At 54.0% G+C, this 13,006-nt stretch overlaps 1 protein-coding gene across 4 annotated transcripts in view; it reads right to left on the bottom strand.

Annotated features, from left to right (window-relative positions):
• The window catches only part of NDRG1 (N-myc downstream regulated 1), a 51,856-nt gene that overhangs the window by 32,749 nt on the left and 6,101 nt on the right, over nucleotides 1-13,006 (bottom strand). For 3 of the 4 annotated variants that reach the window (XM_032873493.1, XM_032873491.1, XM_032873492.1), the window contains exons 2-3: nucleotides 6,349-6,429; nucleotides 3,745-3,780 (exon numbers count right to left, since the gene is read on the bottom strand). In XM_032873493.1, the coding sequence (XP_032729384.1) occupies nucleotides 3,745-3,780; nucleotides 6,349-6,411 (99 nt within the window). In that variant the 5' untranslated portion in view covers nucleotides 6,412-6,429. The remainder of the gene's footprint in view (nucleotides 1-3,744; nucleotides 3,781-6,348; nucleotides 6,430-13,006) is intronic. The other variant, XM_032873490.1, reaches the window with a different exon arrangement.

The raw sequence follows: 13,006 nt of genomic DNA, 5'->3' as shown, positions 1-13,006 counted from the left end.
AGTAAGCAGGCATGCAAATAATGCATTCTCGCTCCCTTCTCCCCTCCCCTCCCTTCCCATTAGTGGCCTTCCAGGAAGCCTCCCCACCTGGAGCAGAGAGGGAAGGGCTAGCTCATAAAGCATCTGCCAGGTCTGATATTCTTGGATTCTAGGAGTCTAGCCAAAGAAAGTAAGCTGGAACCCAAAATATCCCCACCTACCCTACTCATCCAATTTGCAAACACAACAGCCTAGTTCCCGATGCCAAAACCTTCTCTGCAAAATCAGATCAAACTGCACCCATCCTACAGCCAAGGCACCTCAGCCCAGTAGCCCACACGTACTCTGAGGATCCCAGAGGGTCGCCAGGAAAGGCTTGCAAAGAAAGGTCCCGAGAGCACGTCACAGCCTTCCAAGGCTGGGAACCAATCAATTTGCCCCAAAACATCAGCCAGGCCCCAAACGAGGTGCCCAGCCTAAGATGATATCAGCCGGGAAGAGACAAGGCCACAAAGCCTGTGTCCTGGCGGGGAGCTCTCTCCTGAGACAGGCAGCCCCGAGGCTCACGCAGCAGACCCTCCAGCAGCTTCTGACTGCTGAGCTCTGGGCTACGGTGTGTTTTGATTCAGCAGGGAAAAAATCTTGACTACTCTGGGAAAAGAACAAGAGTCTGCCTGAGTTAGTCAAAATGCTGAAACACGAAATATTTTCCAAAAAATAACACGGGCTGCTGTGGGATCCATGCAGGGAGGCTGCTCAGGGTCCTTTAACTTGGCCCCCAAGGAACTGCCCAGCCGGGGCCCCCCTGTTTTCATGAGCAGCAAGGAACCAACTAAATTAACAGATGAAAGCAGTTTGCCGCGAGGGCACACCCGCTGTGAGTCCTGCATCGGCTCACCCTTGGGGGTTAAACGTTCGCCCCCCAAAGTACTGTCCAGAGTATTTGCCCAACCCGGTTGGTTTACAACCGGAGCTGCCAAGATATGCTGGCTTCTAGCCCCCACCGGCCCTCCCAGGCCCATCACCACTGTAACGCATCACGGCAGAGAGAAAGGGTCAGGGTCAGACCAGGTTCAGCGGGGCCCCTTCACACCTGCTGGAAAGCCTCAGTTTCCCGATCTGCCAAGGAGGGATGATAGGACAAGTCCCAGAAGAGTCAGCAAGAGCGCCTGGGAAGCCCAGGGTGCTGGCCTAGCTCATCTGAGGCTGATGAAGTCCACAGCAGGCAGGAGACCCTCTGCCAGAGCCCCGTGTGAAGTCTGAGGTCAGGGTGGGCTGGCAAGTCCCTGCCTGGGGCACAGAACCACGGCTCTGTCCTTCTCCACCTCTGGCCTGTGGTCGGTAACTCTTTAGGATACGGAGAGCCTCACAGGGCTGTGCAGCTTCAGAGGGAATGTCGTACAGCAACCCACACCCACGATTTCGGAGACTGCTGGAAATCTGACGGAAACTTTCATAAACACCATGAGTCAACCAGGTCTAAGAGCCAAATCCGTATTAGTATAGTTTTATACAAAGAGATACTTTTGCAAACAACCTTGACAGAGTATTACTCCGCACCCAGATTCAGCCCCGATACCGATTCACAGGAAAGATCACATCTATTCGCTTAGAGAAGATGTCAGGGGACCCTCAGAAGGCTCGGAGACCAAGCCAGAGGGGCCCCTGTGTGGGATGATGGGTCCCTAAGCTTCTCCTGGTCACATGACTGGCTCCATCTATCATGCCCATCTCAGCTCAATGTCACCGCCTCCAACAGCCTTCCCGGACAGCACCCCACCCTGGGAGGGAGCTGGCATCGGCGTGTTTAACTGGTTCCCCTGACTCGTAGCAAACTCAGAAGAATTGGTTTCCAACAGGCGCTCCGGAAATGCACCAGCTGAGTTCAGACCCTTTTCCACCCCTGAGGCTCCGGGCAAGCTACTCAACCTCTCTGTGCTTTGGGCTCTCCCTCCGCACCACGGAGAGGGGCACCGTTGTGAGCGCGCTCCTCCGCGCTCAGAGCCATGCCTGGCATGTGTTCACGGCTCAGCAGTGTGAGCTAAGTTCCTGAAAACAAGGATCACCGCCTGTCACACTCCCCACTGTGTCCCCAGCACCTAAGACAATGCCAGGCACAAAGCAGGCATTTGTGAAAGGAACAAAGGGAGGCACAATCAGAAAAATGCTCCCACCTCACAGGACAGCTCCAGGATTAACTGCGAGGGCCCAACCCAGCCTGGTGCATGATGGGTTGGGGGGGATCTTACCCTCTCTCTCCCAGCCTCCGGCCCGGGCTTCCCTTTGCTGATGTCCTGAAGGTACAGCGTTCCACCCGCCCCAGCCTGGGCGACCTTAAAGTCAGGTGGTAACCTGGGCTGGCAGGTGGGGCCGGAGGTGCGGTTCTCTGTTCTACTGGCTACCAGTGCCTGGAAATCACAGCATCTAACAGTGGTTTGCACACTACCAAGAGAGACACAAACACAAGGAATTATCTTCCCAGGAAACAAATAAACGATGCTTTCAAGGTTTCTCCAAATCCAGAACCAAGCTTTTAAGAATCTACAATAATCACATGATCCAGCCATTCTCTGTCTGGGGGTGCACCCCAAAGAACTGAAAGCAGGGCTCCCGCACAGACATTTGCACGCCCATGCTCCCAACAGCATTCCACACAATCGCCAAAATGTAAGCATCCCAAGTCGCCCCTGACCGATGAACGAATAAACAAAACGTGGTCCCTAACACCTACAACGGCATAGTATTCAGCCTCAGGAGAGAAGGGAATCCGGACACCTGCCGCAGCACAGACAAACCCCGAGGACATGGCATGAAGCAGAATAAGCTAATAACAAGACAACAAAATGCAGCAGGATACCCCTTACATGAACCACACAGAGTAGCCAGATGCAGAGACAGAAGCAGAACGGCGGTGACCAGGGGCTGCGGGGAGGAGACAGTGGGGAATCTGTGCCTACTGGGGTTAGAGTTTCAGTTTTGCAAGATGAAGAGTTCTGGAGCTGGACAGCTGTGATGGTTGCACAACACCAGAAATGGAGTTAGTGCCCCCGGAGCTTACACTTAAAAATGGTTAGGGGAGTAAATTCCATGTGTATTTCACCACAGGGATGGGGAGGGGGGGCACGACACAAGGACGATTCACAGAAGAGTTAGTAGACAGGGTGTGCTACTGACCCAGCACTGCCCAGGACACCTGCCATCAGGGTCCCCCCCCGCCCCCGCCCCCGCATGAGGCCCATGCCAGCTTTGAGATACTGAGTCCAGGGCTTCCAGTTCCTCAGGTTCTGACCCTTCCCTCTGCCAAGACCAGCCAGCCTGCTCTCCTGAAAACTTGTTCTTGGAAAAAGCTCCAGAAACACCCCCCTCGCCCGCGCCTACCCTGAGCAGGGATGGAGCCAGGAGACCACAGAGAAGGGCTCACTTTCCCAGGCAGAGCCAAGAACATCAAGCCTTGCTCAGCTTCCTCCCATCACCAGGTCCCAAGCCCACCCAACTTCTCCTCCATGTCCCTCCCGCATATGCCCCACAGCCCAACATCCCCTTCCTGCCTTCCTAGGGAGTGACACGCTCTTGCTTCCCCGGCCAGAGATCAAAACAATTTCTTTCCGGGGAGAAGGAGCTGAGTGTGGAGAACCCGGTGACACAACTTCCTTCCCTCCCCTTGCCCCAGTGTCTGAACAACGGATCTTCAACCAACAGAAAGGAGGAGGAAAGAGAGAAAACAGAACAGGGGAGGGGGAAGGGCGGCCACACCCTCTCACTTGCCTGAACATCAAACTCTTGCAGGAGGCCGGTGATGGTCTGTGGAGAGAAAGATGAGATGAGTCAGTTCTGTCAGTTTCCTGGGGAAAAAAATAATGTTGGACCACCCGGGTCTCTCCAAGCCCTGAGTCTATGCTGACCGTCCCTCCTCCGTGGGGCCTCTCCAATTTCTTACAAAGAGAGACTTTCCTTTTCATCTCAAAGAAGAGCAGTCCAGCAGAAGAGTAGACACATTAGCCAGATCCTTTTTGACAACACACTTGATTCAAAAAGATCTGAAGGTCTAAGCTGGCCACAAGCTTGAGAGATACAGGAATGTAACAGGCTATTAAGTAGTTTCCCTGCCTCTACCCAAGTGTTACACTTTTAAACTCAAACCTGACCACGTCACTGTTCTTCAGTATCTTTCATGGTTACCCCATCATCAGGGGTCCCAGTCCCCTGGGGAGCAGGGAGAACGTGGCTCTGAGAAGGGACTGCAACTTTCCCAGGAGATGTTGCTGGCATGTTTTCTTTCTGGCCTAGAGATGGGAGTCCAAAACCCTCTGAAAACGAAGCCCCTTCTGGACCTTATCGCCAAACACCAGGGAGGAAGACAGCTCAGCAGAGCAAAATGCAAATGAGGGGAAGGAAAAAGAGGGAAACCCCTTGGGAGAGCCAGAGCTAGAAGACCCGATTGTAACAGGTGCCCGGCTGCTGGAGATTAAAATGGCTTCACTGCACCCCGGGCGGGGTTAAGGTAGCAGCAGATGTGGCCAACGCCCACTCTGTGAACGTGCATGTCGGTGGGAGGAGGCTGGAAAAGCCATTCTGTACAACTCCCCGAAGCGTCAACAAGAGCTCCATGGCCATCCAGATTGAGAAGAGGTATCCGAAAGAGCTTCCCCAAGCAAGTCTCATTAAAAACACTCTGCTGAGTCAGTCAATCAAAGGAAACAGAAGGTTTCCTTCCATCAAAACCTAGGAAGAAAAGGCAAATATTCACTTTGAGATAGACATGCCACCTGCAAGTGATAACCTCCTAGATGTTGGTTTCGAAAATGAAATTTTCCCAATATACCAGTAGGCTGCCTGGAAAGTATAAAAACCGGGTGTACAAATGCAGTTAGCCTTGGACCCAGAGATGCCACCCCTGAGAATTTATCCTAACGTTGCACCTGCATGTATACGAATGACGCAGGTCCAAGGTCCAAATGATGCAAGTACCCCGCAGCGTTGCTGGGAATGGCAAAAGGTTGGGCAGACCCACATATCCACTGACAAGGCATTGGTCCAACCAACTCTGGGGGATGCTGGGAAACTGGAAGGAAAAAGTGTCCTGTGGACCCTCGCTGGAAAGGTCTCCAAGAGAGTTCGTTACATGAGTAAAGCAAGGTGTGCTCTACTATTTCATATGGCTTTTTAAAAGGGAAAAATGAGAACATGTTGCTATGTCTCTGTATGATCAAGGGTTGGTTGGCTGGTCTGCTTGCTTTTAAAGCCTCTGTCAGACCCCAGAAGAAGAGGAAATGGATTTGGAGCATGAGCAGGGAACGGCAGGGATCAGCAAATGACAGTCGTCCTCTATTTTTGTAAATAAAGTTCTACTGGAACACAAGTCCATTTGCTCACATACTGTCTGTGGCCGCTTTCATTTCATGCTGCAACGGTAGAGCTCAGCTGTTATGAAAGACTGAACGGCGTGCAAAGCCTGAGGTATTTACTGTTTGGCTCTTTACAGAAAATATCTGCAGACCCCTGGGGCAGAATGGTAACAAGGAGTCTGCAGCTTTCCCTGGGCCTGGCTTCTCCACTTCCTTCTGGATGATCTTGGGTGATTCCCTTCCCAATACAGACCAGTGTCTGTCTCTGCAAAATGGGGAGAGAGGCGATGGCCTCACACATTCATAACAAAAAAATCTACGAAATAATGGACCTAAGACACAGCAGCCACATGCAAAGTCACGAAAATACCAAAGGAACAGGCCATTCACCCAAAGCAACTGGCCTGGGTTTGGCTCCATGCCCCACGCTCTTTAACTATGTGATGGAGGACAAATGAACTTTCCGAGACTCCCCTTTCCCTTCTGTAAGATGGGAGGATCACAGAACCTAGCATCAACTAATCATAGTCTATCCTGTCGGTCAGCTCAAGATAACCATGAAATACAGCCCAGGAACTGGCATGCAAGATATGTCTGGTGCGTGTTAATTATTATTTTTGAAAGCCTTTACTTGGCCTTAGCATAACTTCACTTTTGAGCCTGAGTCTTGTATCCTTAAAAAGATGTATCATCACAGGCAGTTACAGAGCTTGGTAGGAACAGGGAGGCGAATGTAAATTAGAACACAGCGTCGACTGTGCAAATGGAAAAGCTTTTCCGGCCCAGGATGGACCGTGCCAGCCCAAGCTGGAGTACATGGGCTTCTGTTTCCAACAGGGAGGCCTCCTTGATGTGAACCATCAAGGTATCTCTTGTCCTTCTGCAGTCTTGGACACTAGGAAGAAGGGGACAGATGCAAGTGCGTATGCATGTGGGCACACACACGTGTCTGTACTGTACGCCCACCGATGTCCACGTACGAGTGTGCATGGGAGCGGATGTAGCCAGGACTGTCTCCACTCACCTCCCCTTTCTCCACCAAAGGCTTCACCTCAGCGAGGTCCACGTCCTGCAGCTCCCGAGACATGTCCCTGCTGTCACCTGCCTGCAAAGAAACGAAGGCCATGGGTCAGCCCTTCCTGCTCAGACGTTGCCCAAAGGAAGCAAATCCGAGGCCGGGGAATGAGCCCCCCTCTGCCCAGTGGCTCACACCACCCACCCAGCACATCACAGTCACAAGCAACCCCTACCCCCCGCCCCGTGCCACCACTCCTGCATCGGAGGCAGGCAGGGAAGCCAAGGCTCAAGGACACAACCACCTTTCTAGTGAACGGGATGGACTGACACTCCAAGCCGGGTCCCTGCACAGAGCCCCCAGGCCCAACCGCCTCACCCAGGGCATTTCTCCTGGCGTTCTTTTCATTCAATTATAGCTGGCATGCGGTACGACATTCGTTTCTGGAGACATTTGTTTCAGGAGGGTGACCGGTATTTTTATCCATTACGAAATGATCACCACGGCAGGTCACAAAGTGATGACAACGGTGTTGACTACAGGACCTATGTTGCTACTGAAAAGTGTAGGCAGTGAGCTCTCAGATGCTGGTCTAAGCACTATTCTGGGGTGTCTCCTCAGGCAAGGGCAACAAAAGCAAAAATCGGATGATATCTTGCTGCATTTGGGGGGGACCCACATCACTGATCCTGAAGTCAGGCAGCCCCAGGCCGATAACCAAAAGGGGACAGAGAGTCAGGGGAGGTTCCCCGTATGAAGGCTGGGCACGAGCTTCGTCCCCTTTCATTCTCCAACTAGTCCTAATAGTGGGCTGGGCCCGCCCAGACACCTCCATGCCTGCCCACGTGCAGGGCTCTCTGCTACGTGCTGGTGAGGACGGGGCCAGGCCAGGAACACCTCCATCTCCACGGGTCTACATTCAGAGGGATTTTGAAGGAGAAAAGGCTTTCAAGGCAGCAGGGAGTGGGAAAGAGGGTGTGGGAGAATAAGGTGGGAGAGGCAGAGGGTGAGGCGATGGAAGGTCAGAGTGGGGTTGGGAAGCAGGATGGGGGCAGGAATGGGAGAGCAGGTGTGGGGTGAGGGGGCAGGAACAGGGAGGGTGAGATCAAGGATGGGGAGCAGGGGTGGGGGCAGCAGTGAGGAGGATGGAAGGTGACAGCAGTGATGGGGAAGCAGGATGGGAGCTGGGCTGAGGGAGCAGAGTGGGCCAGAGAAGGCCCTGCTTGGCTCTAACACGGGGAGGCACAGAAGGATCAGGAAGGGACCCCCTACAGAGCTCAGCAGGAGAGTTCTGGACCCATCAGCTGTCCCTGGAGCAAGTTCTGGGCAGTGACGCGTTGCCCAGCCCTCCGGAGACACAAGCGGGCCGAGAGAGCAAAAGCTATTATAATGAGGGCTCCTCTGAAGACCCACTCTTAGAACCCGTGAGAATCCTCGTCGTGAAGCACCTCTCAGGTCACCCTGCACCCACCCCCTGTGCCAACACATGGCATTCCGTGGGCAGATCCCCCGGGATGGTCTGGTCTGGGGCCCCAGCACGATTTTCCCCAGCAGATAACCAGCCCCACAAGAATGCCTTTATGCAGCCTTTGGAGTCTATGCTCGAGAACATTCTGAAAACAAAGTCGGTTTTATGTTTGTGAGCATTCCTGGGTAGCCGCCAGTTCGGAGGCAGGAGGCATGAAAGGGAGAGGTCTGTCGGCCTTGCTAACTCAGCGTGTTCGTGGTCCCGAGACCCTGGCCCGTGGGACATCTTCGCCTACACAGCCTAAGGAGCCTTCCAGAAGCCCAGGGTTCTGGCAATGCCACCCTTCACACAGAGTAAGGGCTTCCCATTCCACAGGCTCCTACACGTGGGGCAGCCCCACCTGCGAGCTCCCCAGGACTGGGAGCTACCTTCCTTGTCCCCAAAGTCGGACCACAACTCGCTTGTTGAACACATGAGCAGATCTGATGCAGTTTAACAGCCATGTGTGTGTGTTTAAATTCAGTCTTAAATCATCACTACACCACAGGAGCGAAAGGACTTGAAACAGACCCCATGCACCGGGACTCAAGCGCATTCAGCCCAGCGTGTTTTGTGACTTTCTGATGCTGGGATCTCATCAGAACCTCAGCCTCCACTGGACCGGCTCCCTCATTCTCCTTTAGAATAGGAAAGAGCTTCATCCCAGCCTTCCCAGGTTCCTAAATGTGCTCCCAGGGAAGCCTCCTTACCCCACTCTCTCCTTTTCCTTCCCACAACTCAGCTTCCCAGCCCACGCCAGGCAGCAGGTCCAAGAACTGGCCAGTCTGTCTTGAAGATCAAATACTCAAGAATCACTGATTCTCTGGAGCCCCTGGGGGCCCCGGAGAGGCTCCAGTGACGCCCCCGAGAGCCCCCCCAAGTGGTTCTCCAGACAAACAAGTGATTCGGTTCCCCCAGAGGACATTAGCAATGTCTGGAGATGTTTTTGATGGTCACGGCCGGGAAACGCTGCTGGTATCTCGTGGGTGGGGGTCAGACACGCTGCTCAGCACCCCCATATTGCACAGGACGGCCCCCGCGGTATGACCGTCCGGCCTCTGCTGTTAACAGCATGCAGGCTGAGACACCCAGGTCTAGACGGAGAAACATCCATAGCACCCTGGGGACTCTGAGGTCTGTGGGGAGATTAGGATAAAGCAGAGGAAGCTTCCGTACTACGTGTCCCCGGGGAAGGTGGGGGTGCCACAGGTCCACGGCCGCCTGTACTTATGAACGCGAGCTTCCCGGCAGGGCTGCGCCAGGACCTCTGTGTGGGTCATTGCCCTGCACCAACCACGGCTGCCCAAACCCGGGCTGCTGAGGTGCTCCTTACCGCAGGTGGTCAGTCTGCCAGCGGGAGGAAGACAGGTGACTGCTTCCAACCCAATTCTGCTGACTTGGGCCAGCTCAAGGCTAGCCCTCACCCCGTTTTCCTTTGCCTGAATCAGAATACCTTGAAAACCTTTATTTTAGAACCTGTTTGCCTAAAGAAATCTTAAAAGGAAGCTCAAGAGAGAAAAACAGATTTACAAAAAGACAAAAAAAAAAAAAAAGCTGGTGTGCATTGGGTGACATACAGAAAGGACCCAATGCCCCCTGGCAGCCCCCCCCACCCCCCCCCCCCCCCCCCCCCCCCCCCAATGGGCCCCTACTGCCCCATGCCTCCGCACCCACCCTCAAACACCCTCTGAGTCCCAGGAGAGTGGGCTTTGAAACAGTGATTCGTTCAGAAATTGTTTTCTGTACTCGCTTCTCCTGTGCCCAGGACCAAGCGAAGTGTGACAGTTCCCGTAAGTTTTGCTGACAAGGCCCTACTGTGTGATGGGTCAGGGGCAATGTCATGAGCACAGCCAGCCCTGCCCCACTGAGCTCGCAGTCCGGCTCACCCCCCCGACCCTGTCATGGCTGCCCGTCTCCCCCCAAGGCCACACTCTCCCAGACTCACAGAGTCCCACACGTCCCCCCACCACCGCCACCACCACCATCACTTCGCCTGCAGCCCCGGGGGTGGAGGGACCAGCCTGGACCAGCACAGGGCCGGTGTGGACGGACAGGCCGGGATGCAGAGGCCTCTGCCGCGCAGTTACTTCTCCACCACACTTTCCCTTAAAAAGCTTTTTCTACAGGTTTCAAACCCACAGCAGCAAGACCCTATGGCCCGTTAAAGGAAGCAGGTCCAGCAGCTCACGCCACTTTGTAGGCGACTGATTTCCTTCACCAGGAGGGAGGGACGCCTGTGGGGTCACCTGGTTTGGGGTGCTCTACCTGGTGCCCCCACCCCTGCCAGGTGCCACTCGGTTTGTGGGGCCCATACTCAGGGGGTCACTCCTCTCAGGTCATCAGAGGCCCCGCCTGGCTCAGCAGGTTCTATCCCCAAACTTACGGCTCAGTACTGCACGCCGGTCCCTGCCCCTCTGCCACCTCCTGGAAAGTCCCAACACAGAACATCAGGTCCCAAAGGGCCAAGGTGATCTTTTTGAGAAGAGGGTGACAGTGCAAGGACATATAGGGCACTAGGTGAGAGCCCAGGTGTCCGACCTCCAGCCCTCTGGCCCCACCCAGCATGACGATGGGTGGGCAGTGTCTGCCCACTGTGTCCCCAAGAAGCACAGACACGGAATCAGATCAGGACAGGTCTCTGGCCAAGACCCCTGAAAACCAGCTCTGGGGCAGCACACCAGCTGCCAGACCAGTTCACAGCACCACGTCGTCCTCTCTCACATGCTCTCCCCAGAAGGAATTCAGGGGAAACCCATGGTGGACAAGGGGTCAAGGGGACGGTCACCAGGAGCTGGCAGAAGACTGGAGGGTCAGCCTGAGCATCATCATTTATTAGCTCTGTAATCCCTACCAAGTTCTCCAGCCTCATGGCCTTAGTTTGCCCATCTGTGAAATGGGTACAACTCCTGCTCCCAGCAAACAGCAGCATGGCTTACAGACTAGAACACAATCTGGCACACAGGATAGTCTCCCTGCCTTAGCCACTGGGGATACATCCCAAGACCCCCAGAGGACACACTGAACACTATACACACCATTCTCCTGTATTGCACGTCAAAGGCACAGTATGAACAACAATACCTCCTAATAAAATACAGTGATTCTAACAATATACTGTAACAAAAGCTATGTGACTGCAGGCTCCCTCTCTCTCGAAGGATCTTACTGTGCTGAGCTCATCCCTCCTGGAATGTTGTGAGGCGACGTGCCCACAGGACCAGATGGAGTGAGGGGAACGATGCAAGCGTGTGTCATGGTGGTAGGCTACTGTCAACCTTCTGAGGACATGTCAGAGGGAGGGTCATTTGCTTCTGACCCTGGTTGACCGCGGGGAGCTGAAACCATGGATAAGGGGGTGGCTGCTTGACTAACCAGTGCATTCCCCCTTCCTGGTAGCTCCAGAGATCCAGGGACATCTGTGAGGACATACCCTGGGTTTTATACGCTATGAGTCCCCGAATCAACCCAGCAAGGTGGAGGAGCTCACGAAGTTCAGCAAGAACCATGTGGGTTTCCCGCCATCAGACCCAGCGCACCACCACGGGGGTCTTCCTTCCATTAGCAATGTCGGTGAATGAGTAATGAGGGCCCAAGGGCAGCTGGGCGAGCACTTTTCCGCTTCAGCAGACTCAGGAGACAGTTAGCAATTAGCTGGACCTCCTGGGTTCCAAGGGAAGCCAAGACTGGCATTTGCCCAGAGAAGGGAAGACCATGACCCTGGGGATCTGGGAGGGCAGGAGACTGAGGTATGCTGGGTCATGTGAGGCCCAGAAAATGGTTAACCAGTCACGGGGACCGGGAAGGGACATTCAGAGCCTGTGACTCTCAAAAGCCTTGATGCAGCAGCAGCAGCCCTGGCCAAAGAGTCAGCAGGGCCCAGAAAGCCTGCCCCTCTGCTGCCATGTGACCTTGACCAAGTCATTCAGACGCTCTTTGGGGGCCTCAGCTTCCCCACCTGCGAAACAGGCTGTGTGCACCCTAGGGACATCACACGGTCCATGAGAAATGTGGGGATGAGGGCTGCTGAGATGGGAACGTGCTTTACCCAAAGACAACAAGGGTCCTGCCCGGATCCACCCAGCCCCGCCCAAGTGGCCACGGACACGCCATGACAAACAGCATAGGCTCAGGCTCTGGACAGAGTCCCTATCCTAGACTTTCCTACTCTCCCTCATAATGCCCAGAAAGGCTTTGTTTTTAGCTCCCCTCCACTTTTTTTTTTTTTTTTTTTTGGAGTAGGCTCCTTGCCGAACATGGCACTCAATGTGGGCCTTGAACTCACCACCATGAGATCAAGACTGAGCCGAGGTCAAGAGTCAGACACTTAACGGAGCCACCCAGGCGCCGGCAAGATGCCTTCAGCAGTTTTGACACTTGGAGAAAGTGTTCATCGCCTTGTTCTATTTGTGCCCCGTGGAGGTCCCCAGCAGAAGGTGGGGATCATCAGCCCAGCTTCTAGATGGGTAACCCGAGGCGACTTCTGAAAGGCCAAGACCCACTCCTTCAACGTGGGTGCATGCATGGAGAGCAGGGGTGGACAGACGGCATCCTTCTGGTCACCTCCAGCGGAGCAGAGGGAAAGGCAGGCCAGGAGGCTTTGCTGACAAGCTTGCATCGATTGTGATCGTCAGCAACTGGCCCAGATTTTGTCCCCTCCACAACACGCCCGGTTTCAAAGCCACATGAAAGTGGTGTTCTTTCCAGCACACTGGGCTCTTTATGGAACAGAATTGAAAAGGGGGTAGCAGGGGGTGGGGTGGAAATCAATGTGTGCTGTTGCTGTTTGACATAGCAACTTCCCCAGATACTGCAAACCCCGAAGGTTCTAGAACAGCCCCACGTCCGTAGGAACCTCAAGGAAAGCAGCCTTAGGTATGCCTTGGCTACCCCTGTCTTACTGTAGATACATGCTGTGTTTTCTTTTTTGGCCAAGGAGATTGTGATGTCAAGCTGTAAGGCAGTTCACGGTTCTCTCTAGATCTTTGGAAACTCAAGCTCTGAGGAGAGTGAAGAAGTTGGTGGTCTTAAATGGCCATGTTTTTCTTATGTAATCGAGCTAGTAAACAATATGGAAGAACCTAGAAGCATTGGACTTTCAAGAAAATCCCCCAGTTTAGGGGAACGGAAATCGAGAACAGGGTTCTCAAAGTCAATAAAATG

This window comes from Lontra canadensis, unplaced genomic scaffold (assembly GCF_010015895.1).
Source record: "Lontra canadensis isolate GAN:19392208 unplaced genomic scaffold, GSC_riverotter_1.0 scaffold49, whole genome shotgun sequence".
NCBI lineage: Eukaryota > Metazoa > Chordata > Mammalia > Carnivora > Mustelidae > Lontra > Lontra canadensis.
The sequence above is the reverse complement of the archived record's forward strand: the minus strand, read 5'-3'. Positions and strand labels throughout refer to the sequence as shown.